Source organism: Cherax quadricarinatus, chromosome 5, assembly GCF_038502225.1.
Source record: "Cherax quadricarinatus isolate ZL_2023a chromosome 5, ASM3850222v1, whole genome shotgun sequence".
In the NCBI taxonomy this organism is placed as follows: Eukaryota; Metazoa; Arthropoda; class Malacostraca; order Decapoda; family Parastacidae; genus Cherax; species Cherax quadricarinatus.
In genome coordinates, this window is record NC_091296.1 from 54,987,347 (window position 1) to 55,013,583 (window position 26,237).

General features: G+C 54.2%; 1 protein-coding gene across 1 annotated transcript in view; it reads left to right on the plus strand.

Annotated features, from left to right (window-relative positions):
• Nucleotides 1-26,237, plus strand: part of LOC128685125 (zwei Ig domain protein zig-8) — a 46,556-nt gene that overhangs the window by 17,742 nt on the left and 2,577 nt on the right. Inside the window, exon 4 of the mRNA XM_070102169.1 lies at nucleotides 23,652-26,237. This exon is cut by the window's right edge and continues 2,577 nt beyond it. Coding sequence (XP_069958270.1) covers nucleotides 23,652-23,944 — 293 coding nt within the window. The 3' untranslated portion in view covers nucleotides 23,945-26,237. The remainder of the gene's footprint in view (nucleotides 1-23,651) is intronic.

Sequence of the window (26,237 nt, forward strand, 5' to 3'; positions counted from 1 at the left end):
GGAGTATACCTGGAGTATACTCCAGGTATAGTAATGTCAGGAAGTTCTACATCAGGGAAGGGGCAAGAAGCTGCCAGTAAGTGAATCTCTTAAAATCTCTCTTAGAGAACTTCCAGGCTGGAGGCTCCAGGAAGATTTTATATCTTGTAGATAACCCTGGAATACTGATGCTGAGAGAGGCAGTGTTAGTGGTGCAGAGAAAGGTAGTGTTGGTGGTGCTGAGAGGGATAGTGTTGCTGGTGTTCAGAAGGGCAGTGTTGGTGGTGCTGCGAATGGTAGTGTTGGTGGTGCAGAGAGAAGTAGTGTTGTTGGTGCTGAGAGAGGCAGTGTTGATGGTGCTGAGGAGGGTAGTGTTGGTGGTGCAGAGAGAGGTAGTGTTAGTGGTGCTGAGAGAGGTAGTGTTGATGGTGTTGAGTCGGGCAGTGTTGATGGTGCTAAGAAGGGCAGTGTTGCTGGTGCTGAGAGAGGCACTGTTGGTGGAGCTGAGAGATCCAATGTTGTTGGTGCTGATAGAGAGGAAGACAGATAGACAGACAGATGGATGTCAGCCATTTCAAGCTCTAAATATTAAAGTATTACCAGACAAGAATTTCGAGAAAGCGACTGGTCAGTCAGGAAACAAACTGAAGAGAAAAATATCGGAATAATATTATATGAGAGGCAGCAGTGTGTGTGAGAGGCAGCAGTGTGTGTGAGAGAGGCAGCAGTGTGTGTGAGAGAGGCAGCAGTGTGTGTGAGAGGCAGCAGTGTGTGTGAGAGAGGCAGCAGTGTGTGTGTGAGAGGCAGCAGTGTGTGTGAGAGGCAGCAGTGTGTGTGAGAGAGGCAGCAGTGTGTGTGAGAGAGGCAGCAGTGTGTGTGAGAGAGGCAGCAGTGTGTGTGTGAGAGGCAGCAGTGTGTGTGAGAGGCAGCAGTGTGTGTGAGAGAGGCAGCAGTGTGTGTGAGAGAGGCAGCAGTGTGTGTGAGAGAGGCAGCAGTGTGTGTGAGAGAGGCAGCAGTGTGTGTGTGAGAGGCAGCAGTGTGTGTGAGAGGCAGCAGTGTGTGTGAGAGGCAGCAGTGTGTGTGAGAGGCAGCAGTGTGTGAGAGAGGCAGCAGTGTGTGTGAGAGGCAGCAGTGTGTGTGTGAGAGGCAGCAGTGTGTGTGAGAGGCAGCAGTGTGTGTGAGAGGCAGCAGTGTGTGTGAGAGAGGCAGCAGTGTGTGTGTGAGAGGCAGCAGTGTGTGTGTGAGAGGCAGCAGTGTGTGTGAGAGGCAGCAGTGTGTGTGAGAGGCAGCAGTGTGTGAGAGAGGCAGCAGTGTGTGTGAGAGGCAGCAGTGTGTGTGTGAGAGGCAGCAGTGTGTGTGAGAGGCAGCAGTGTGTGTGAGAGGCAGCAGTGTGTGTGAGAGAGGCAGCAGTGTGTGTGTGAGAGGCAGCAGTGTGTGTGTGAGAGGCAGCAGTGTGTGTGAGAGGCAGCAGTGTGTGTGAGAGGCAGCAGTGTGTGTGAGAGGCAGCAGTGTGTGTGAGAGAGGCAGCAGTGTGTGTGAGAGAGGCAGCAGTGTGTGTGAGAGGCAGCAGTGTGTGTGAGAGAGGCAGCAGTGTGTGAGAGAGGCAGCAGTGTGTGTAAGAGGCAGCAGTGTGTGTGAGAGAGGCAGCAGTGTGTGAGAGAGAGGCAGCAGTGTGTGAGAGAGAGGCAGCAGTGTGTGTGAGAGAGGCAGCAGTGTGGGTGAGAGAGGCAGCAGTGTGTGTGAGAGAGGCAGCAGTGTGTGAGAGAGAGGCAGCAGTGTGTGTGAGAGAGGCAGTAGTGTGTGTGAGAGAGGCAGCAGTGTGTGTGAGAGAGGCAGCAGTGTGTGAGAGAGAGGCAGCAGTGTGTGTGAGAGGCAGCAGTGTGTGTGTGAGAGGCAGCAGTGTGTGTGAGAGGCAGCAGTGTGTGTGTGAGAGGCAGCAGTGTGTGTGAGAGGCAGCAGTGTGTGTGAGAGGCAGCAGTGTGTGTGTGAGAGGCAGCAGTGTGTGTGAGAGGCAGCAGTGTGTGTGTGAGAGGCAGCAGTGTGTGTGAGAGGCAGCAGTGTGTGTGTGAGAGGCAGCAGTGTGTGTGAGAGGCAGCAGTGTGTGTGAGAGGCAGCAGTGTGTGTGAGAGAGGCAGCAGTGTGTGTGTGAGAGGCAGCAGTGTGTGTGTGAGAGGCAGCAGTGTGTGTGAGAGAGGCAGCAGTGTGTGTGAGAGAGGCAGCAGTGTGTGTGAGAGAGGCAGCAGTGTGTGTGAGAGAGGCAGCAGTGTGTGAGAGAGAGGCAGCAGTGTGTGTGAGAGAGGCAGCAGTGTGTGTGAGAGAGGCAGCAGTGTGTGTGAGAGAGGCAGCAGTGTGTGTGAGAGAGGCAGCAGTGTGTGTGAGAGAGGCAGCAGTGTGTGTGAGAGAGGCAGCAGTGTGTGTGAGAGAGGCAGCAGTGTGTGAGAGAGAGGCAGCAGTGTGTGTGAGAGAGGCAGCAGTGTGTGTGAGAGAGGCAGCAGTGTGTGTGAGAGAGGCAGCAGTGTGTGTGAGAGAGGCAGCAGTGTGTGTGAGAGAGGCAGCAGTGTGTGAGAGAGGCAGCAGTGTGTGTGAGAGAGGCAGCAGTGTGTGTGAGAGAGGCAGCAGTGTGTGAGAGAGAGGCAGCAGTGTGTGTGAGAGAGGCAGCAGTGTGTGTGAGAGAGGCAGCAGTGTGTGTGAGAGAGGCAGCAGTGTGTGTGAGAGAGGCAGCAGTGTGTGTGAGAGAGGCAGCAGTGTGTGTGAGAGAGGCAGCCGTGTGTGTGAGAGAGGCAGCAGTGTGTGTGAGAGAGGCAGCAGTGTGTGTGAGAGAGGCAGCAGTGTGTGTGAGAGAGGCAGCAGTGTGTGTGAGAGAGGCAGCAGTGTGTGTGAGAGAGGCAGCAGTGTGTGTGAGAGAGGCAGCAGTGTGTGTGAGAGAGGCAGCAGTGTGTGTGAGAGAGGCAGCAGTGTGTGTGAGAGAGGCAGCAGTGTGTGTGAGAGAGGCAGCAGTGTGTGTGAGAGAGGCAGCAGTGTGTGTGAGAGAGGCAGCAGTGTGTGTGAGAGAGGCAGCAGTGTGTGTGAGAGAGGCAGCAGTGTGTGTGAGAGAGGCAGCAGTGTGTGTGAGAGAGGCAGCAGTGTGTGTGAGAGAGGCAGCAGTGTGTGTGAGAGAGGCAGCAGTGTGTGTGAGAGAGGCAGCAGTGTGTGTGAGAGAGGCAGCAGTGTGTGTGAGAGAGGCAGCAGTGTGTGTGAGAGAGGCAGCAGTGTGTGTGAGAGAGGCAGCAGTGTGTGTGAGAGAGGCAGCAGTGTGTGTGAGAGAGGCAGCAGTGTGTGTGAGAGAGGCAGCAGTGTGTGTGAGAGAGGCAGCAGTGTGTGTGAGAGAGGCAGCAGTGTGTGTGAGAGAGGCAGCAGTGTGTGTGAGAGAGGCAGCAGTGTGTGTGAGAGAGGCAGCAGTGTGTGTGAGAGAGGCAGCAGTGTGTGTGAGAGAGGCAGCAGTGTGTGTGAGAGAGGCAGCAGTGTGTGTGAGAGAGGCAGCAGTGTGTGTGTGAGAGATGCAGCAGTGTGTGTGAGAGAGGCAGCAGTGTGTGTGAGAGAGGCAGCAGTGTGTGTGAGAGAGGCAGCAGTGTGTGTGAGAGAGGCAGCAGTGTGTGTGAGAGAGGCAGCAGTGTGTGTGAGAGAGGCAGCAGTGTGTGTGTGAGAGGCAGCAGTGTGTGTGAGAGAGGCAGCAGTGTGTGTGAGAGAGGCAGCAGTGTGTGTGAGAGAGGCAGCAGTGTGTGTGAGAGAGGCAGCAGTGTGGGTGAGAGAGGCAGCAGTGTGTGTGAGAGAGGCAGCAGTGTGTGTGAGAGAGGCAGCAGTGTGTGTGAGAGAGGCAGCAGTGTGGGTGAGAGAGGCAGCAGTGTGTGTGAGAGAGGCAGCAGTGTGTGTGAGAGAGGCAGCAGTGTGTGTGAGAGAGGCAGCAGTGTGTGTGAGAGAGGCAGCAGTGTGTGTGAGAGAGGCAGCAGTGTGGGTGTGAGAGGCAGCAGTGTGTGTGAGAGAGGCAGCAGTGTGTGTGAGAGAGGCAGCAGTGTGTGTGAGAGAGGCAGCAGTGTGTGTGAGAGAGGCAGCAGTGTGTGTGAGAGAGGCAGCAGTGTGTGTGAGAGAGGCAGCAGTGTGTGTGAGAGAGGCAGCAGTGTGGGTTAGAGAGGCAGCAGTGTTGGTGAGAGAGGCAGCAGTGTTGGTGAGAGAGGCAGCAGTGTGTGTGAGAGACGCAGCAGTGTGTGTGAGAGAGGCAGCAGTGTGGGTGAGAGAGGCAGCAGTGTTGGTGAGAGAGGCAGCAGTGTGTGTGAGAGAGGCAGCAGTGTGTGTGAGAGAGGCAGCAGTGTGTGTGAGAGAGGCAGCAGTGTGGGTGAGAGAGGCAGCAGTGTGGGTGAGAGAATCAGCAGTGTGTGTGTGAGAGGCAGCAGTGTGTGTGAGAGAGGCAGCAGTGTGTGTGAGAGAGGCAGCAGTGTGTGTGAGAGAGGCAGCAGTGTGTGTGAGAGAGGCAGCAGTGTGTGTGTGAGGCAGCAGTGTGTGTGAGAGAGGCAGCAGTGTGAGAGAGGCAGCAGTGGTGAGAGAGGCAGCAGTGTGTGTGAGAGAGGCAGCAGTGTGGGTGAGAGAGGCAGCAGTGTTGGTGAGAGAGGCAGCAGTGTTGGTGAGAGAGGCAGCAGTGTGTGTGAGAGACGCAGCAGTGTGTGTGAGAGAGGCAGCAGTGTGGGTGAGAGAGGCAGCAGTGTGGGTGAGAGAGGCAGCAGTGTTGGTGAGAGAGGCAGCAGTGTGGGTGAGAGAGGCAGCAGTGTTGGTGAGAGAGGCAGCAGTGTTGGTGAGAGAGGCAGCAGTGTGTGTGAGAGACGCAGCAGTGTGTGTGAGAGAGGCAGCAGTGTGTGTGAGAGAGGCAGCAGTGTGGGTGAGAGAGGCAGCAGTGTTGGTGAGAGAGGCAGCAGTGTGTGTGAGAGACGCAGCAGTGTGTGTGAGAGAGGCAGCAGTGTGTGTGAGAGAATCAGCAGTGTGAGTGAGAGAGGCAGCAGTGTTGGTGAGAGAGGCAGCAGTGTGTGTGAGAGACGCAGCAGTGTGTGTGAGAGAGGCAGCAGTGTGGGTGAGAGAGGCAGCAGTGTTGGTGAGAGAGGCAGCAGTGTGTGTGAGAGAGGCAGCAGTGTGGGTGAGAGAGGCAGCAGTGTGTGTGAGAGAGGCAGCAGTGTGTGTGAGAGAGGCAGCAGTGTGGGTGAGAGAGGCAGCAGTGTTGGTGAGAGAGGCAGCAGTGTGTGTGAGAGAGGCAGCAGTGTGTGTGAGAGAGGCAGCAGTGTGGGTGAGAGACGCAGCAGTGTGTGTGAGAGAGGCAGCAGTGTGTGTGAGAGAGGCAGCAGTGTGGGTGAGAGAGGCAGCAGTGTTGGTGAGAGAGGCAGCAGTGTGTGTGAGAGACGCAGCAGTGTGTGTGAGAGAGGCAGCAGTGTGGGTGAGAGACGCAGCAGTGTGTGTGAGAGAGGCAGCAGTGTGTGTGAGAGAGGCAGCAGTGTGTGTGAGAGAGGCAGCAGTGTGGGTGAGAGAGGCAGCAGTGTTGGTGAGAGAGGCAGCAGTGTGTGTGAGAGACGCAGCAGTGTGTGTGAGAGAGGCAGCAGTGTGGGTGAGAGACGCAGCAGTGTTGGTGAGAGAGGCAGCAGTGTTGGTGAGAGAGGCAGCAGTGTGTGTGAGAGAGGCAGCAGTGTGTGTGAGAGAGGCAGCAGTGTTGGTGAGAGAGGCAGCAGTGTTGGTGAGAGAGGCAGCAGTGTGTGTGAGAGAGGCAGCAGTGTTGGTGAGAGAGGCAGCAGTGTTGGTGAGAGAGGCAGCAGTGTGTGTGAGAGAGGCAGCAGTGTGTGTGAGAGAGGCAGCAGTGTTGGTGAGAGAGGCAGCAGTGTTGGTGAGAGAGGCAGCAGTGTGTGTGAGAGAGGCAGCAGTGTTGGTGAGAGAGGCAGCAGTGTGTGTGAGAGAGGCAGCAGTGTGGGTGAGAGACGCAGCAGTGTGTGTGAGAGAGGCAGCAGTGTGGGTGAGAGACGCAGCAGTGTGTGTGTGAGAGGCAGCAGTGTGTGTGTGAGAGGCAGCAGTGTGTGTGAGAGAGGCAGCAGTGTGTGTGAGAGAGGCAGCAGTGTGGGTGAGAGAGGCAGCAGTGTGGGTGAGAGAGGCAGCAGTGTGTGTGAGAGAGGCAGCAGTGTGTGAGAGAGAGGCAGCAGTGTGTGTGAGAGAGGCAGCAGTGTGTGTGAGAGAGGCAGCAGTGTGGGTGAGAGAGGCAGCAGTGTCCACCAGCAGTGTGTGAGAGGCAGCAGTGTCCACCAGCAGTGTGTGAGAGGCAGCAGTGTCCACCAGCAGTGTGTGAGAGGCAGCAGTGTCCACCAGCAGTGTGTGAGAGGCAGCAGTGTCCACCAGCAGTGTGTGAGAGGCAGCAGTGTCCACCAGCAGTGTGTGAGAGGCAGCAGTGTCCACCAGCAGTGTGTGAGAGGCAGCAGTGTCCACCAGCAGTGTGTGAGAGGCAGCAGTGTCCACCAGCAGTGTGTGAGAGGCAGCAGTGTCCACCAGCAGTGTGTGAGAGGCAGCAGTGTCCACCAGCAGTGTGTGAGAGGCAGCAGTGTCCACCAGCAGTGTGTGAGAGGCAGCAGTGTCCACCAGCAGTGTGTGAGAGGCAGCAGTGTCCACCAGCAGTGTGTGAGAGGCAGCAGTGCATTAAGTGCACTGCTGGATAATTGAACAGTTTTTATCATTTCACTGAAATACCATTCTGATCAGAGGTCCGGGGGCAGTGCCCCCCACCCCCTCCTGTCTGTAACTGTAGTGCCCCCCACACCCCCTCCTGTCTGTAACTGTAGTGCCCCCCACACCCCGTCCTGTCTGTAACTGTAGTGCCCCACACCCCCCCTCCTGTCTTTAACTGTAGTAACCCCCACACCCCTTCATGTCTGTAACTGTAGTGCCACCCACACCCCCTCCTGTCTGTAACTGTAGTGCCCCCACACCCACTCCTGTCTGTAACTGTAGTGCCCCCCACACCTCCTCCTGTCTGTAACTGTAGTGCCCCCCACACCCCCTCCTCTCTGTAACTGTAGTGTAACCCCCCCACACCCCCTCCCCCACACCCCCTCCTGTCTGTAACTGTAGTGCCCCCCCACACCTCCTCCTGTCTGTAACTGTAGTGCCCCCAAACACCCCCTCCTGTCTGTAACTGTAGTGCCCCACACACCCTCTCCTGTCTGTAACTGTAGTGCCCCCCACACCCCCACCTGTCTGTAACTGTAGTGCCCCCACCCCCCCCCCCACACCCCCTCCTGTCTGTAACTGTCTGTAACTGTAGTGAACCCCACCCCCTCCCCCCACCCCCTCCTGTCACACCCCCTCCTGTCTGTAACTGTAGTGCCCCCCACACCCCCTCCTCTCTGTAACTGTAGTGCCCCCCACACCCCCTCCTGTCTGTAACCCCTCTGTCTGTCTAGTGCCCCCTGTAACTGTAGTGCCCCCCCACAACTGTAGTGCCCCCCACACCCCCTCCTGTCTGTAACTGTAGTGTAACTGTATTGCCCCCCACCCCCTCCTGTCTGTAACTGTAGTGCCCCCCACCCCTCCCCCACACCCCCTCCTGTCTGTAACTGTAGTGTAACTGTAGTGCCCCCCCACACCCCCTTCTGTCTGTAACTGTACTGCCCCCCACACCCCCCCCACACCCCCACCCCCTCCCCTGTAGTCCTGTCTGTAACTGTAGTGCCCCCCCACACCCCCTCCTGTCTGTAACTGTAGTGTAACTGCAGTGCTCCCCACACCCCCTCCCTGTAACTGTAGTGCCCCCACACTCCCTCCTGTCTGTAACTGTAGTGCCCCCCACACCCCCTCCTGTCTGTAACTGTAGTGCCCCCCACACCCCCCCCACACCCCCTCCTGTCTGTAACTGTAGTGCCCTGTAACTGTTGTGCCCCCACACCCCCTCCTGTCTGTAACTGTAGTGCCCCTTACACCCCCTCCTGTCTGTAACTGTAGTGCCCCCACACCCACCCTGTCTGTAACTGTAGTGCCCCCCACACCCCCCCACACACCCCCTCCTGTCTGTAACTGTAACTGTAGTGCCCCCCCACACCCCTCCTGTCTGTAACTGTAGTGCCCCCCCACACCCCCTCCTCTCTGTAACTGTAGTGCCCCCCCCCCCACACCCCCTCCTGTCTGTAACTGTAGTGCCCCCTGTAACACACCCCCTCCTGTCTGTAACTGTAGTGCCCCCACACCCACTCCTGTCTGTAACTGTAGTGCCCCCACACCCCCTCCTGTCTGTAACTGTAGTGACTGTAACTGTAGTGCCCCCCACACCCCCTCCTGTCTGTAACTGTAGTGCTGTCTGTAACTGTAGTGCCCCCCACACCCACTCCTGTCTGTAACTGTAGTGCCCCCCACACCCCCTCCTGTCTGTAACTGTAGTGCCCCCCCCCCCCCCCCCTGTAACACCCCTTACACCCCCTCCTGTCTGTAACTGTAGTGCCCCCGACACTCCCTCCTGTCTGTATCTGTAGTGCCCCCCCACCCCCCCCCCACACCCCCTCCTGTCTGTAACTGTAGTGCCCCCCACACCCCCTCCTGTCTGTAACTGTAGTGCCCCCCACACCCCCTCCTGTCTGTAACTGTAGTGCCCTCCACACCCCCCCCCACACCCCCTCCTGTCTGTAACTGTAGTGTAACCCCCCCACACCCCCTCCTGTCTGTAACTGTAGTGCCCCCCACACCCCCTCCTGTCTGTAACTGTAGTGCCCCCCACACCCCCTCCTGTCTGTAACTGTAGTGCCCCCCCCCACCCCCTCCTGTCTGCCCCCCACACCCCCTCCTGTCTGTAACTGTAGTGCCCCCCCACACCCCCTCCTGTCTGTAACTGTAGTGCCCCCCACACCCCCTCCTATCTGTAACCCCCTACACCCCCTCCTGTCTGTAACTGTAGTGCCCCCCCACACCCCTTCCTGTCTGTAACTGTAGTGTAACCCCCCCACACCTCCTCCTGTCTGTAACTGTAGTGCCCCCCACACCCCCTCCTGTCTGTAACTGTGAGAAAGATGGAGCACAGCCACAGTTCTCAAACACCACCACCACTCCACCACACCACCACTAAACCACTCCACCACACCACACCACCACACCACCACACCATCACACCACCACACTATCACACCACCACACCATCACACCACCACACTATCACACCATCACACCATCACACCATCACACCATCACACCACCACGCCATCACACCACCACACCATCACACCACCACACCATCACACCACCACGCCATCACACCACCACACCATCACACCACCACACCATCACACCACCACGCCATCACACCACCACACCATCACACCATCACACCACCACACCATCACACCACCACGCCATCACACCACCACACCATCACACCACCACACCATCACACCACCACACCATCACACCACCACACCATCACACCACCACGCCATCACACCACCACGCCTTCACACCACAACACCATTACACCATCACACCACCACACCATCACACCACCACGCCATCACACCACCACACCATCACACCACCACACCATCACACCACCACGCCATCACACCACCACACCATCACACCACCACACCATCACACCACCACGCCATCACACCACCACACTATCACACCGCCACACCACCACACCACTACACGACCATCACACCACCACACCATCACACCACCACCACACCACCACACCATCACACCACCACACATCATCACACCATCACACCACCACACCATCACACCACCACACGCCATCACACCACCACACCATCACACCACCACACAAACATCACACTACATCACACGCCATCACACCACCACACCATCACACACCACCACACCCCCACCCCATCACACCACCACACCATCACACCACCACGCCATCACACCACCACACCATCACACCATCACACCACCACACCATCACACCACCACGCCATCACACCACCACACCATCACACCACCACACCATCACACCACCACACCATCACACCACCACACCATCACACCATCACACCATCACACCACCACACCATCACACCCCCACGCTATCACACCACCACACCATCACACCACCACACCATCACACCACCACGCCATCACACCACCACACCATCACACCACCACATCATCACACCGCCACACCACCACACCACTACACGACCACTCCACCACACCACCACACCATCACACCACCACGCCATCTCACCACCACACCATCACACCACCACACCACCACACCACCACATCATCACACCGCCACACCACCACACCACTACACGACCACACCAACACACCACCACACCATCACACCACCACACCATCACACCACCACACCATCACACCACCACACCACCACACCACCACATCATCACACCGCCACACCACCACACCACTACACGACCACTCCACCACACCATCACACCACTACAACACCACACCACCATACCACACCATCACACCACCACACCATCACACCACCACATCACACCACTACACCACCATTCCACCAAACTGTCACACCACCACTACATCACACCGCCACACCAACTCTCCACTACACCACCTCACCATCACATCACCACACCACCACTCCACCACACTACCACACTACCACACCACCACACCACAACACCACGACACCATTGCAAAACCACAGCACCATACCACTACACCACCACACAACCACACCACCACTCAACCACACCATCACACCACGATTCAACCACACCAAAACACTGCCACTACACCATAACACCACACCACCACGCCACCACACCATCACACTACCACACCACCACACCATCACATCACACCATCACACCACAGCACCTCGCCACCACGCCAACACACCACCGCCACACCACCACACCGTCACCACAACCACACCACTACCACACCACAACACCACCACCACACCACAGCACCACCACACCACCATTCTACCACACTACACCACTGCCACACCACGAACACACTTCAACACTACCACAACACCACCATCACTCCACTACATCATCACACCACCACATCATCACACCACCATATCATCACCCCACCACAAGATCACACCACCAAATCATCACTCCACCGCATCATCATACCACCACACCATCACACTACAACACCACACCACCACATCATCATAATACCACCACACCACCACACTACCACACTACCACACCACTACACCACCACATCACTACACCACCACACCACCAAATCATCACACCACCACACCACCACATCACTACACCACCACACCACCATACCACCACACCATCACACCACCACACCACCACACCACCACACCACCATATCATCATACTACCACACCACCACATCACCATACTATCACACTACCACACTACCACACTACCACACCACTACACCACCACATCACCACATCATCACACCAGTACACCACCACACTACCACATAACCACACCACAACATCGCTACATCATCACACACCACCTCATCACACCACCACACTACCACACCACCACACCACCACACCACCACACCACCACACCACCACACCATCAGCACACCACAACACCATCGCACCACCACACCACTACATCATCACACCATCTCACCACACCACGCCACACCACCACATTATCACACCACTACACCACTACACTACCACACTTCCACACCCCAACAACACCAGACCACCGCATCATCACACTACTACACCACCACACTACCACACCACCACATCATCACACCACCACACCACCACTCCACCCCACCACCACATCATCACACCATCAGCACACCACCACATCGCACCACATCATCACACCATCACACATCTCACCGCACTACGCCACACCACCACATCATCACGTCACTACACCACCCAGCACACCACCACACCACCGCTCCACCCCACCACCACATCATCACACCACCACACCACACAGCCACCACACCACCACACCACCATACCACGACACCACCGCCTCACCACCACACCATCACACCACTACACCACTCAACCACCAAACCACCACACCAACACATCATCACACCACCACACCACCACCTCACCACCACACCATCACACCACTACACCACCACACCACATAACCACCAAACCACCACAACACCACACCACTACATTATCACATCACTACACCACCACACTGCCACACTACCACACTTCCACACTCGTACACCACCACACCACCGCATCATCACACCACTACACCACCACACTACCACACCACCACATCATCACACTACCACAACACCGCTCCACCCCAACACCACATCATCACACCACCACACCACCACACCACCACATCATCACACCACCACACCACCGCACTACCACACCACCACATCATCACGTCACCACACCACCAAGCACAACACCACACAACCACCGCACCACCACACCATCACATCACTCCACCACACCACACAGCCACCACACCACCACACCACCATACCACGACACCACCACCTCACCACCACACCATCACACCATTACACCACACAACCACCAAACCACCACACCAACACATCATCACACCACCACACCACCACCACACCATCACACCACCACACCACCACACCACCGCACTACCACACCACCACAACACACAACCACACACCACCACACCACCACATCATCACACCACCACACCATCACACAACTACACCACCACACCACACATCCACCAAACCACCACAACACCACACCACCACATCATCACACCACCACACCACACCACCGCACTACCACGCCACCACACCACACAACCACACACCACCACATCACCACATCACCACACCACCACACCACCACACCACCACACCACCACACCACCACACCACCACATCACCACATCAACACACCACCACACCACCACACCACCACACCACCACACCACCACATCACCACACCACTACACCACCACATCACCACATCATCACACCACCACACCACCGCACTACCATACCACCACATCATCACGTCACCACTCCACTACAGCACAACACCTCACAACCACCACACCACCACACCACCACACCACCACACCACCACACCACCACACCACCACACCACCACACCACCACATCACCACACCACCACACCACCACATCACCACATCATCACTCCACCACACCACCACACCACCACACCGCCACACCACCACACCACCACACCACCATACCACCACACCACCACATCATCACACCACCACACCACCACACCACCACACCACCACCACACTACCACACCACCATACCACCACACTACCGCACCACCACACCACCACACCACCACACCACCACACCACCGCACTACCACACCACCACACCACCACACCACCACACCACCACACCACCACACCACCGCACCACCGCACCACCACACCATCACACCACCACACCACCACGCCACCACACCACCACACCACCACACCACCACACCACCGCATCACCGCACTACCGCACCACCACACCACACACCACCACACCACCACACTACCACACCACCACCACACCACCACACCACCATACCACCACACCACCGCACCACCGCACCACCGCACCACCACACCACCACACCACCACACCACCACACAACACCACCACACCACCACACCACACCACCACACCACCACATCACCACACCACCACACCACCACACCACACCGCCACACCACCACACCACACCACCACACCACCACACCACCACACCACCACACCACCACACCACCACACCACCACACCACCACACCACCACCACATCACCACACCACCACACCACCACATCACCACATCATCACACCACCACACCACCACACCACCACACCACCACACCACCACCACATCGCCACACCACCACACCACCACACCACCACACCACCACACCACCACACCACCACACCACCACACCACCACACCACCACCACATCACTTAGAAAACACTGCCAAACTTCTGCCTTCTTCTACTCGCCTTTAATCTGAAGTATTTTTCTTCTGTCATAATTAGCAAAGTTGGTGGAAGGCTGTGAGGGTAAAAGTTGCACTATTGGTGGTGTCAGGATAATTTTTATCTTACGTGCGTTTTACGACGCTTTTGAAGAATTTACGACCACCATCTATGAGGCGTAGTAGGCTGGAGGAATTAAAAGAGGCCTCAGCTTTTTTTTTATTTCTTGATGGGAGAAGGCATATCTGAAGCCCAGTCTGCCTTGGTTGATCTGGCGTTGATTACGGGGAAGGTCTTGACAATGGTCCTGAGAAGGTCTTGCGGAAGGTCTTAAGAAAGTTCTTGGGTAAGTCTTGGTGAAGTTATTGGTCAAGCTCTTGTGAAAGGTCTTAAAGGAAGGTTTTAGGGAAGAGTTTGAGGAAAGTCTTCGGTAAGGTTTTGGGGAAGGTCTTGAGGAAGGTCTTTAGGAAGAGCTTGGGAAAATGTTGGGGAAGGTCTTGAGGAAAGGTCTAGGGGAAGGTCTTGGGAAGGTCTTAGGGAAGGTCTTGGGGAAGGTCTTGGGAAGGTCTTGGGAAGGTCTTGGGGAAGGTCTTGGGAAGGTCTTGGGAAGGTCTTGGGAAGGTCTTGGGAAGGCCTTGGGAAGGTCTTGGGAAGGTCTTGGGAAAGCCTTGGGAAGGTCTTGGGGAAGGTCTTGGGAAGGTCTTGGGAAGGTCTTGGGGAAGGTCTTGGGAAGGTATTGGGAGGGTCTTGGGGAAGATCTTGGGAAGGTCTTGGGAAGGTTTTGGGAAGGTCTTGGGAAGGTCTTGGGAAGGTCTTGGAAAGGTCTTGGGAAGGTCTTGGGAAGGTCTTGGGGAAGGTCTTGGGAAGGTCTTGGGGAAGGTCTTGGGAAGGTCTTGGGGAAGGTCTTGGGAAGGTCTTGGGAAGGTTTTGGGAAGGTCTTGGGGAAGGTCTTGGGGAAGGTCTTGGGAAGGTCTTTGGGAAGGTCTTGGGAAGGTCTTGTCTTGGGAAGGTCTTGGGAAGGTCTTGGGAAGGTCATGGGGAAGGTATTGGGGAAGGTCTTGGGGAAGGTCTTGGGAAGGTCTTGGGGAAGGTCTTGGGAAGGTCTTGGGAAGGTCTTGGGAAGGTCTTGGGAAGGTCTTGGTGAAGGTCTTGGGAAGGTCTTGGGAAGGTCTTAGGGAAGGTCTTAGGGAAGGTCTTGGGAAGGTCTTGGGAAGGTCTTGGGAAGGTCTTGGGAAGGTCTTGGGAAGGTCTTGGGGAAGGTCTTGGGGAAGGTCTTGGGAAGGTCTTGGGAAGGTCTTGGGAAGGTCTTGGGGAAGGTCTTGGGAAGGTCTTGGGAAGGTCTTGGGGAAGGTCTTGGGAAGGTCTTGGGAAGGTCTTGGGGAAGGTCTTGGGGAAGGTCTTGGGAAGGTCTTGGGAAGGTCTTGGGAAGATCTTGGGAAGGTCTTGGGAAGGTCTTGGGGAAGGTCTTGGGAAGGTCTTGGGAAGGTCTTGGGAAGGTCTTGGGAAGGTCTTGGGAAGGTCTTGGGAAGGTCTTGGGAAGGTCTTAGGGAAGGTCTTGGGAAGGTCTTGGGAAGGTCTTGGGGAAGGTCTTGGGAAGGTCTTGGGAAGGTCTTGGGAAGATCTTGGGAAGGTCTTGGGAAGGTCTTGGGAAGGTCTTGGGAAGGTCTTGGGGAAGGTCTTGGGAAGGTCTTGGGGAAAGTCTTGGGGAAGGTCTTGGGAAGGTCTTGGGGAAGGTCTTGGGAAGGTCTTGGGTAGGTCTTGGGGAAGGTCTTGGGAAGGTCTTGGGAAGGTCTTGGGAAGGTCTTGGGAAGGTCTTGGGAAGGTCTTGGGGAAGGTCTTGGGAAGGTCTTGGGAAGGTCTTGGGAAGGTCTTGGGGAAGGTCTTGGGAAGGTCTTGGGAAGGTCTTGGGAAGGTCTTGGGAAGGTCTTGGGAAGGTCTTGGGGAAGGTCTTGGGGAAGGTCTTGGGGAAGGTCTTGGGAAGGTCTTGGGGAAGGTCTTGGGGAAGGTCTTGGGGAAGGTCTTGGGGAAGGTCTTGGGAAGGTCTTGGGAAGGTCTTGGGAAGGTCTTGAGGAAGGTCTTGGAAAGGTCTTGGGACGGTCTTGGGGAAGGTCTTGGGGAAGGTTTTGGGGAAGGTCTTGGGAAGGTCATGGGGAAGGTCTTGGAAAGGTCTTGAGAAGGTCTTGGGAAGGTCTTAGGGAAGGTCTTGGGAAGGTCTTGGGGAAGGTCTTGGGGAAGGTCTTGGGAAGGTCTTGGGAAGGGGGAAGGTCTTGGGGAAGGTCTTGGGGAAGGTCTTGGGAAGGTCTTGGGAATGTCTTGGGGAAGGTCTTGGGGAAGGTCTTTGGAAGGTCTTGGGGAAGGTCTTGAGAAGGTCTTGGGAAGGTCTTGGGAAGGTCTTGGGAAGGTCTTGGGGAAGGTCTTGGGGAAGGTCTTGAGAAGGTCTTGGGAAGGTCTTGGGGAAGGTCTTGGGGAAGGTCTTGGGAAGGTCTTGGGGAAGGTCTTGGGAAGGTCTTGGGGAAGGTCTTGAGAAGGTCTTGGGGAAGGTCTTGGGAAGGTCTTGGGAAGGTCTTGGGAAGGTCTTGGGAAGGTCTTGGGAAGGTCTTGGGAAGGTCTTGGGAAGGTCTTGGGAAGGTCTTGGGAAGGTCTTGGGAAGGTCTTGGGGAAGGTCTTGGGGAAGGTCTTGGGAAGGTCTTGGGGAAGGTCTTGGGGAAGGTCTTGGGAAGGTCTTGGGGAAGGTTGGGAAGGGCAAGGCCTTGGGACGGTCTTGGGAAGGTCTTGGGGAAGGTCTTGGGGAAGGTCTTGAGAAGGTCTTGGGAAGGTCTTGGGGAAGGTCTTGGGAAGGTCATGGGGAAGGTATTGGGGAAGGTCTTGGGAAGGTCTTGGGAAGGTCTTGGGGAAAGTCTTGGGGAAGGTCTTGGGAGGGTCTTGGGGAAGGTCTTGGGAAGGTCTTGGGAAGGTTTTGGGAAGGTCTTGGGAAGGTCTTGGGAAGGTCTTGGAAAGGTCTTCGGAAGGTCTTGGGAAGGTCTTGGGGAAGGTCTTGGGAAGGTCTTGGGGAAGGTCTTGGGAAGGTCTTGGGGAAGGTCTTGCGAAGGTCTTGGGAAGGTTTTGGGAAGGTCTTGGGGAAGGCCTTGGAGAAGGCCTTGGGAAGGTCTTTGGGAAGGTCTTGGGAAGGTTTTGAGGAAGGTCTTGGGAAGGTCTTGGGGAAGGTCTTGGGGAAGGTCTTGGGGAAGGTCTTGGGGAAGGTCTTGGGGAAGGTCTTGGGAAGGTCTTGGGGAATGTCTTGGAAAGGTCTTGGGAAGGTCTTGGGAAGGTCTTGGGAAGGACTTGGGAAGCTATTGGGGAAGGTCTTGGGAAGGTCTTGGGAAGGTCTTGGGGAAAGTCTTGGGGAAGGTCTTGGGGAAGGTCTTGGGAAGGTCTTGGGAAGGTTTTGGGAAGGTCTTGGGGAAGGTCTTGGGGAAGGTCTTGGGAAGGTCTTTGGGAAGGTCTTGGGAAGGTCTTGAGGAAGGTCTTGGGAAAGTCTTGGGAAGGTCTTGGGGAAGGTCTTGGGGAAGGTCTTGGGGAAGGTCTTGGGAAGGTCTTGGGGAAGGTCTTGGAAAGGTCTTGGGAAGGTCTTGGGAAGGTCTTGGGAAGGTCTTGGGAAGGTATTGGGGAAGGTCTTGGGAAGGTCTTGGGGAAAGTCTTGGGGAAGGTCTTGGGAAGATCTTGGGGAAGGTCTTGGGAAGGTCTTGGGGAAGGTCTTGGGAAGGTCTTGGGAAAGTCTTGGGAAGGTCTTGGGGAAGGTCTGGGGAAGGTCTTGGGAAGGTCTTGAGGAAGGTCTTGGGAAGGTCTTGGGAAGGTCTTGGGAAGGTCTTGGGGAAGGTCTTGGGAAGATCTTGGGAAGGTCGTGGGAAGGTCTTGTGCAAGGTCTTGGGGAAGGTCTTGGGAAGGTCTTGCGAAGGTCTTGGGGAAGGTCTTGGGAAGGTCTTGGGGAAGGTCTTGGGGAAGGTCTTGGGGAAGGTCTTGGGGAAGGTCTTGGGAAGGTCTTGGGAAAATCTTGGGAAGGTCTTGGGGAAGGTCTTGGGAAGGTCTTGGGAAGGTCTTGGGGAAGGTCTTGGGAAGGTCTTGGGTAGGTCTTTTGGAAGGTCTTGGGAAGATCTTGGGAAGGTCTTCGGAAGGTCTTGGGAAGGTCTTGGGGAAGGTCTTGGGGAAGGTCTTGGGGAAGGTCTTGGGAAGGTCTTGGGAAGGTCTTGGGGAAGGTCTTGGGGAAGGTCTTGGGGAAGGTCTTGGGAAGGTCTTGGGAAAATCTTGGGAAGGTCTTGGGGAAGGTCTTGGGAAGATCTTGGGAAGGGGGAAGGTCTTGGGAAGGTCTTGGGGAAGGTCTTGGGAAGGTCTTGGGGAAGGTCTTGGGAAGGTCTTGGGAAGGTCTTGGGGAAGGTCTTGGGAATGTCTTGGGAAGGTCTTGGGGAAGGTCTTGGGAAGGTCTTGGGAAGGTCTTGGGGAAGGTCTTGGGAAGGTCTTGGGAAGGTCTTGGGAAGGTCTTGGGGAAGGTCTTGGGAAGGTCTTGGGAAGGTCTTGGGAAGGTCTTGGGGAAGGTCTTGGGAAGGTCTTGGGAAGGTCTTGGGAAGGTCTTGGGAAGGTCTTGGGGAAGGTCTTGGGAAGGTCTTGGGAAGGTCTTGGGAAGGTCTTGGGAAGGTCTTGGGGAAGGTCTTGGGGAAGGTCTTGGGAAGGTCTTTGGAAGGTCTTGGGAAGGTCTTGGGGAATGTCTTGGGGAAGGTCTTGGGGAAGGTCTTGGGAAGGTCTTGGGAAGGTCTTGGGGAAGGTCTTGGGAAGGTCTTGGGAAGGTCTTGGGAAGGTCTTGGGGAAGGTCTTGGGGAAGGTCTTTGGAAGGTCTTGGGAAGGTCTTGGGGAAGGTCTTGGGGAAGGTCTTGGGGAAGGTCTTGGGAAGGTCTTGGGAAGGTCTTGGGGAAGGTCTTGCGGAAGGTCTTGGGGAAGGTCTTGAGAAGGTCTTGGGGAAGGTCTTGGGAAGGTCTTGGGAAGGTCTTGGGAAGGTCTTGGGAAGGTCTTTGGAAGGTCTTGGGAAGGTCTTAGGGAAGGTCTTGGGAAGATCTTGGGAAGGTCTTGGGAAGGTCTTATGGAAGGTCTTGGGGAAGGTCTTGGGAAGGTCTTGGGAAGGTCTTGGGAAGGTCTTGGGAAGGTCTTGGGAAGGTCTTGGGAAGGTCTTGGGAAGGTCTTGGGGAAGGTCTTGGGAAGGTCTTGGGAAGGTCTTGGGAAGGTCTTGGGGAAGGTCTTGGGAAGGTCTTGGGGAAGGTCTTGGTGAAGGTCTTGGGAAGGTCTTGGGAAGGTCTTGGGAAGGTCTTGGGGAAGGTCTTGGGAAGGTCTTGGGGAAGGTCTTGCGAAGGTCTTGGGAATGTCTTGGGAAGGTCTTGGGGAAGGTCTTGGGAAGGTCTTGGGAAGGTCTTGGGGAAGGTCTTGGGAAGGTCTTGGGAAGGTCTTGGGAAGGTCTTGGGGAAGGTCTTGGGAAGGTCTTGGGAAGGTCTTGGGGAAGGTCTTGGGAAGGTCTTGGGAAGGTCTTGGGAAGGTCTTAGGGAAGGTCTTGGGAAGATCTTGGGAAGGTCTTGGGAAGGTCTTATGGAAGGTCTTGGGGAAGGTCTTGGGAAGGTCTTGGGAAGGTTTTGGGAAGGTCTTGGGAAGGTCTTGGGAAGGTCTTGGGAAGGTCTTGGGAAGGTCTTGGGGAAGGTCTTGGGGAAGGTCTTGGGAAGGTCTTGGGGAAGGTCTTGGGAAGGTCTTGGGAAGGTCTTGGGAAGGTCTTGGGGAAGGTCTTGGGAAGGTCTTGGGAAGGTCTTGGGAAGGTCTTGGGGAAGGTCTTGGGAAGGTCTTGGGGAAGGTCTTGGGAAGGTCTTGGGAAGGTCTTGGGAAGGTCTTGGGGAAGGTCTTGGGAAAGTCTTGGGAAGGTCTTGGGGAAGGTCTTGGGAAGGTCTTGGGAAGGTCTTGGGAAGGTCTTGGGAAGGTCTTGGGGAAGGTCTTGGGGAAGGTCTTGGGGAAGGTCTTGGGAAGGTCTTGGGTAGGTCTTGGGGAAGGTCTTGGGAAGGTCTTGGGAAGGTCTTGGGAAGGTCTTGGGAAGGTCTTGGGGAAGGTCTTGGGAAGGTCTTGGGAAGGTCTTGGGGAAGGTCTTGGGAAGGTCTTGGGGAAGGTCTTGGGAAGGTCTTGGGAAGGTCTTGGGAAGGTCTTGGGAAGGTCTTGGGAAGGTCTTGGGGAAGGTCTTGGGAAGGTCTTGGGAAGGTCTTGGGGAAGGTCTTGGGAAGGTCTTGGGAAGGTCTTGGGAAGGTCTTGGGGAAGGTCTTGGGAAAGTCTTGGGAAGGTCTTGGGGAAGGTCTTGGGAAGGTCTTGGGGAAGGTCTTGGGGAAGGTCTTCGGGAAGGTCTTGGGAAGGTCTTGGGGAAGGTCTTGGGAAGGTCTTGGGAAGGTCTTGGGAAGGTCTTGGGGAAGGTATTGGGGAAGGTCTTGGGAAGGTCTTGGGAAGGTCTTGGGGAAAGTCTTGGGGAAGGTCTTGGGAGGGTCTTGGGGAAGGTCTTGGGAAGGTCTTGGGGAAGGTCTTGGGAAGGTCTTGGGAAGGTCTTGGGGAAGGTCTTGGGGAAGGTCTTGGGAAGGTCTTGGGGAAGGTCTTGGGAAGGTCTTGGGAAGGTCTTGGGAAGGTCTTGGGAAGGTCTTGGGGAAGGTCTTGGGAAGGTCTTTGGAAGGTCTTGGGAAGGTCTTGGGGAAGGTCTTTTGGAAGGTCTTTGGGAAGGTCTTGGGAAGGTCTTGGGAAGGTCTTTGGGTAGGTCTTGGGAAGGTCTTGAGGAAGGTCTTGGGAAAGTCTTGAGAAGGTCTTGGGAAGGTTTTGGGAAGGTTTTGGGGAAGGTCTTGGGGAAGGTCTTGGGAAGGTCTTGGGAAGGTCTTGGGAAGGTCTTGGGAAGGTCTTGGGGAAGGTCTTGGGGAAGGTCTTGGGAAGGTCTTGGGAAGGTCTTGGGAAGGTCTTGGGAAGGTCTTGGGAAGGTCTTGGGGAAGGTCTTGGGAAGGTCTTGGGAATGTCTTGGGGGAAGGTCTTGGGAAGGTCTTGGGGAAGGTCTTGGGGAAGGTCTTGGGAAGGTCTTGGGAAGGTCTTGGGAAGGTCTTGGGAAGGTCTTGGGGAAGGTCTTGGGGAAGGTCTTGGGAAGGTCTTGGGAAGGTCTTGGGAAGGTCTTGGGAAGGTCTTGGGAAGGTCTTGGGAAGGTCTTGGGAAGGTCTTGGGAAGGTCTTGGGGAAGGTCTTGGGGAAGGTCTTGGGGAAGGTCTTGGGAAGGTCTTGGGGAAGGTCTTGGGGAAGGTCTTGGGGAAGGTCTTGGGAAGGTCTTGGGAAGGTCTTGGGAAGGTCTTGGGAAGGTCTTGGGAAGGTCTTGGGAAGGTCTTGGGAAGGTCTTGGGGAAGGTCTTGGGAAGGTCTTGGGAAGGTCTTGGGAAGGTCTTGGGGAAGGTCGTGGGAAGGTCTTGGGGAAGGGGGAAGGTCTTTGGAAGGTCTTGGGAAGGTCTTGGGAAGGTCTTGGGAAGGTCTTGGGAAGGTCTTGGGAAGGTCTTGGGAAGGTCTTGGGAAGGTCTTGGGGGAGGTCTTGGTGAAGGTCTTGGGAAGGTCTTGGGAAGGTCTTGAGAAGGTCTTGGGGAAGGTCTTGGGAAGGTCTTGGGGAAGGTCTTGGGAAGGTCTTGGGAAGGTCTTGGGAAGGTCTTGGGGAAGGTCTTGGGAAGGTCTTGGGAAGGTCTTGGGGAAGGTCTTGGGAAGGTCTTGGGGAAGGTCTTGGGAAGGTCTTGGGAAGGTCTTGGGAAGGTCTTTGGAAGGTCTTGGGAAGGTCTTGGGAAGGTCTTGGGAAGGTCTTGGGAATGTCTTGGGAAGGTCTTGGGGAAGGTCTTGGGAAGGTCTTGGGAAGGTCTTGGGAAGGTCTTGGGAAGGTCTTGGGAAGGTCTTGGGGAAGGTCTTGGGAAGGTCTTGGGGAAGGTCTTGGGAAGGTCTTGGGAAGGTCTAGGGAAGGTCTTGGGAAGGTCTTGGGAGGGTCTTGGGGAAGGTCTTGGGAAGGTCTTGGGAAGGTTTTGGGAAGGTTTGGGAAGGTCTTGGGAAGGTCTTGGAAAGGTCTTCGGAAGGTCTTGGGAAGGTCTTGGGAAGGTCTTGGGAAGGTCTTGGGAAGGTCTTGGGAAGGTCTTGGGAAGGTCTTGGGAAGGTCTTGGGGAAGGTCTTGGGAAGGTCTTGGGAAGTCTTGGGTGAAGGTCTTGGGAAGGTCTTGGGGAAGGTCTTGGGAAGGTCTTGGGAAGGTCTTGGGAAGGTCTTGGGAAGGTCTTGGGAAGGTCTTGGGGGAGGTCTTGGTGAAGGTCTTGGGAAGGTCTTGGGAAGGTCTTGAGAAGGTCTTGGGGAAGGTCTTGGGAAGGTCTTGGGAAGGTCTTGCGAAGGTCTTGGGAAGGTCTTGGGGAAGGTCTTGGGAAGGTCTTGGGAAGGTCTTGGGAAGGGGGAAGGTCTTGGGAAGATCTTGGGAAGGTCTTGGGGAAGGTCTTGGGAAGGTCTTGGGGAAGGTCTTGGGAAGGTCTTGGGGAAGGTCTTGCGAAGGTCTTGGGAAGGTTTTGGGAACGTCTTGGGAAGGTCTTGGGGAAGGTCTTGGAAAGGTCTTGGGAAGGTCTTGGGAAGGTCTTGGGAAGGTCTTGGGAAGGTCTTGGGAAGGTATTGGGGAAGGTCTTGGGAAGGTCTTGGGGAAGGTCTTGGGAATGTCTTGGGAAAGTCTTGGGAAGGTCTTGGGAAGGTCTTGGGAAGGTCTTGGGAAGGTCTTGGGAAGGTCTTGGGAAGGTCTTGGGGAAGGTCTTGGGAATGTCTTGGGAAAGTCTTGGGAAGGTCTTGGGAAGGTCTTGGGAAGGTCTTGGGAAGGTCTTGGGAAGGTCTTGGGAAGGTCTTGGGAAGGTCTTGGGAAGGTCTTGGGAAGGTCTTGGGAAGATCTTGGGAAGGTCTTGGGAAGGTCTTGGGAAGGTCTTGGGAAGGTCTTTGGAAGGTCTTGGGAAGGTCTTGGGAAGGTCTTGGGAAGGTCTTTGGGAAGGTCTTGGGGAAGGTCTTGGGAAGGTCTTGGGGAAGGTCTTTGGAAGGTCTTGGGAAGGTCTTGGGAAGGTCTTGGGAAGGTCTTGGGAAGGTCTTGGGAAGGTCTTGGGAAGGTCTTGGGAATGTCCTTCCTATGAACAAAATGAATTAATCAGATAATAAAATATTTTTTTTTATTACTTTTTATATCAATAAAATTTAATATTGGTTCTTTTATATTACATAAGAATATTTAATCTCATTTATTTAAATATTTAAATGTTGCCTCTATTGCAATACTGCACAACACCTGTGTTTATTGCTGGTGTTTTGGTTTAAGTGATAATATCTGTGCATTTTAATTAGTCTTATCATAGGTGTTTTGGTCTCTATATGAATGACAATATCTGTCCATTTTATAGTTTATTACAGGTGTTTTTGTCTCTCTGTAAGTAAGAATATTTGTGTATTAACGAGTGTCAGACGTTTTATATATGTGTATTGAAGAGTGTCACAGGTGTTTTAATCTCTATATAAATGACAATTTCTATATATTTTAATTTATATCAAAGGTGTTGTGACCTCTCTACAAACGAGAATATTCGTTTACATTAAGTTGTAAATCACAGGTGTTTTTCTGCACAGGTGAGAAGCCAGCAGCGATACACCACAAGAATACAACTACAAACTCCTCTGAAGGAGGGAGTGCTGGCCACCTTCCTGCTGGCCCTCTCCATCTCCTGCTGGTGGGCCTCCTGCCGCTTCTGCTCACAACAGGAGGCCAGGACCTGCTGAATGGTCTGGGGAGGACGTTGGCGTGGTGGAGGGCGTGGTGGAGGGCGTGGGTAGGGGCGTGGTGGTGGTGGTGGTGGTGGTGGGAGGGAGACAGGTCCTCACCGTCTCCCTCAACCAACTTACCTGACTCTTTGACGAGATAAAAGTATCACGAGGCTCTAGTTGCGTCTTAAGTTCCCTGCTGCTGTTGCTGCTCCTGCTGCTGCTGTTGCTGCTGCTGATGATGATGTTGCTGCTGCGACAGCTCTGCAGGAAAGGTGCTGTGCCACTGTTGAAACTCTCTTTGTAATATAAATGATGCAAAAAACTGCGGAATACAGACAGTAAAGTTAATGCGATTGTTTCTCTGGGAGGTGTGAGGCAGTGTAGAGGCAGCGAGCAACCAGGACTGTGGGAGTGACCTGGTCAGCTCAGAGAGAGAGAGAGCGAGGAAGAGGAGACCAAGTCAAGTAGAGAGAGGAGTAAGAGAAGGAAGAGGAGGCCAACAACCTAGCACTAGGACAATGGAGGCCTTTCCAGAAGGACAAGCTGAGGACACAGACACGCCCTGAGGACACACACTCTCCCTGAGGACACAGACACGCCCTGAGAACACATCTTCCGGAAACCCGAGACACTCGCCTCCAGGTGATGGGGGAAGAAGCTGCCAAGCCAAGAAGGCCATAATGGTGTTAGTATAGTGTAACCGGAGGGTAATTTAGCTCTTATTTCTGGTAGGTGCTCAGTCCTGACTCCTGGCCAGTGTTTACTTACGTGTTACCAGGCGGACACTGAGACACTTTTTGTACTTCATCGTCAACATAAGTTTAACATGAACACACCTGTGGGAAAACTCGTTTTCTAAGATGAGACTAAATGTGTTTTTGTGATACAACGTGAAATGAAAGATCGCAGTGTTTAAAATAGTGTTTAACTCGTAAGAGAGAGCCTTAAAGAAATAAGGCCTTAAACATAAGTGTCTTCCCGTAAAGCTCTTCAGCTGGACATTTTCTTGATCTATTTCATAAATAGGGAGAATATATACATTGTAACACAAATATAATTTGTAGAAGGCGTAAAATGTGGGAAAATAGAGGATTTAATTGTCTATTTTTACCTGTACAATAAAGAAATATACCTTTATTAACTGTCTCAGGAAATTTGAGAAGGAAAGTATATATATGGAAATTATTCATGGATTGCCAGTAAGACAACAACAGGAATATTGTCTTATCCTGTCACTGGAAGAGAAGCCCAGGTATAATGTGTGAGAAATTAATATGAGATCAGGTAAAGTATTATTTGTGTGTGAGAGACGGTCAGTAATAGTGCACGCTAAGTAGTGATGGTCAGGGGTAAGTACACACACACACACACACACACACACACACACACACACACACACACACACACACACACACACACACACACACACACACACACACACACACATACACACACATACACACGTTACTGCCTCCCAGATCTCTCAGTAGTTCATGGAATTTTGTCAAATTAAATGACTTAATCATTGATAGGACCAAAAGTCCCCAGTGTGTGTGTGTGTGTGTGTGTGTGTGTGTGTGTGTGTGTGTGTGTGTGTGTGTGTGTGTGTGTGTGTGTGTGACATCTAGCCCTGACATTTGTTCTTAACTTTCAGTTTTGACTCGTATCCACGAAACCTGGTCCTGTGTTCTATCAATTGATCAGTATCCTCTGATTCTAATGTTCATTGATCACTATCCTCTGATTCTAATGTTCATTGATCACTCTCCTCTAATTCTAAGAGTCATTGATCACTATCCTCTAATTCTAATGTAACAGTATTTTCACGTCATATCAAATCTTTGGGAATCTAACGTTCTTTGAGATCTTAGAGTCCTGTGAGCTCTTAGAATCCTGTGAGATCTTAGAGTCCTGTGAGCTCTCAGAGTTCTGTGAGCTCTTAGAGTCCTGTGAGTTCTTAGAGTACTGTGAGCTCTTAGAGTCCTGTGAACTCTTAGAGTCCTGGAAGATTCTAGAGTTCTTAGACTCCTTAGAGCTTTTGGAATCTTTGAGATCATAGAATTCTTTGAATTTTGAGGACATGTTGAGTTCTGGTGGATGAGTTCTTGGGAGTCTCTGAGTTCTTGGGCCTTGAGTTCTAGGAATTTTTTGTATTCTAGGGATTCTTTGAGTTCTTGAGCATTGAGTTCTACGAATTCTTTGAGTACTAGGGTTTCTTTGAGTTCTAGGGATTATTTGAGTTCTTTGGATTCCTTGAATTTTGGGGCTTTGAGTTCTTTGGGACCTTTGAGTTTTGGGGTTCCTTTTAGGCAGTCACATCGTTTCAGTTCTTGGGTTAACCTGAACTCTTTAACCACCGAGGTATTTGATAACACTGGGAATTTAGGGTTCTTTTTGCTGCTTCAAGATCATAGGGTTCATCGGGTCCTTAAAGTCGCTTAGAATTTTCAG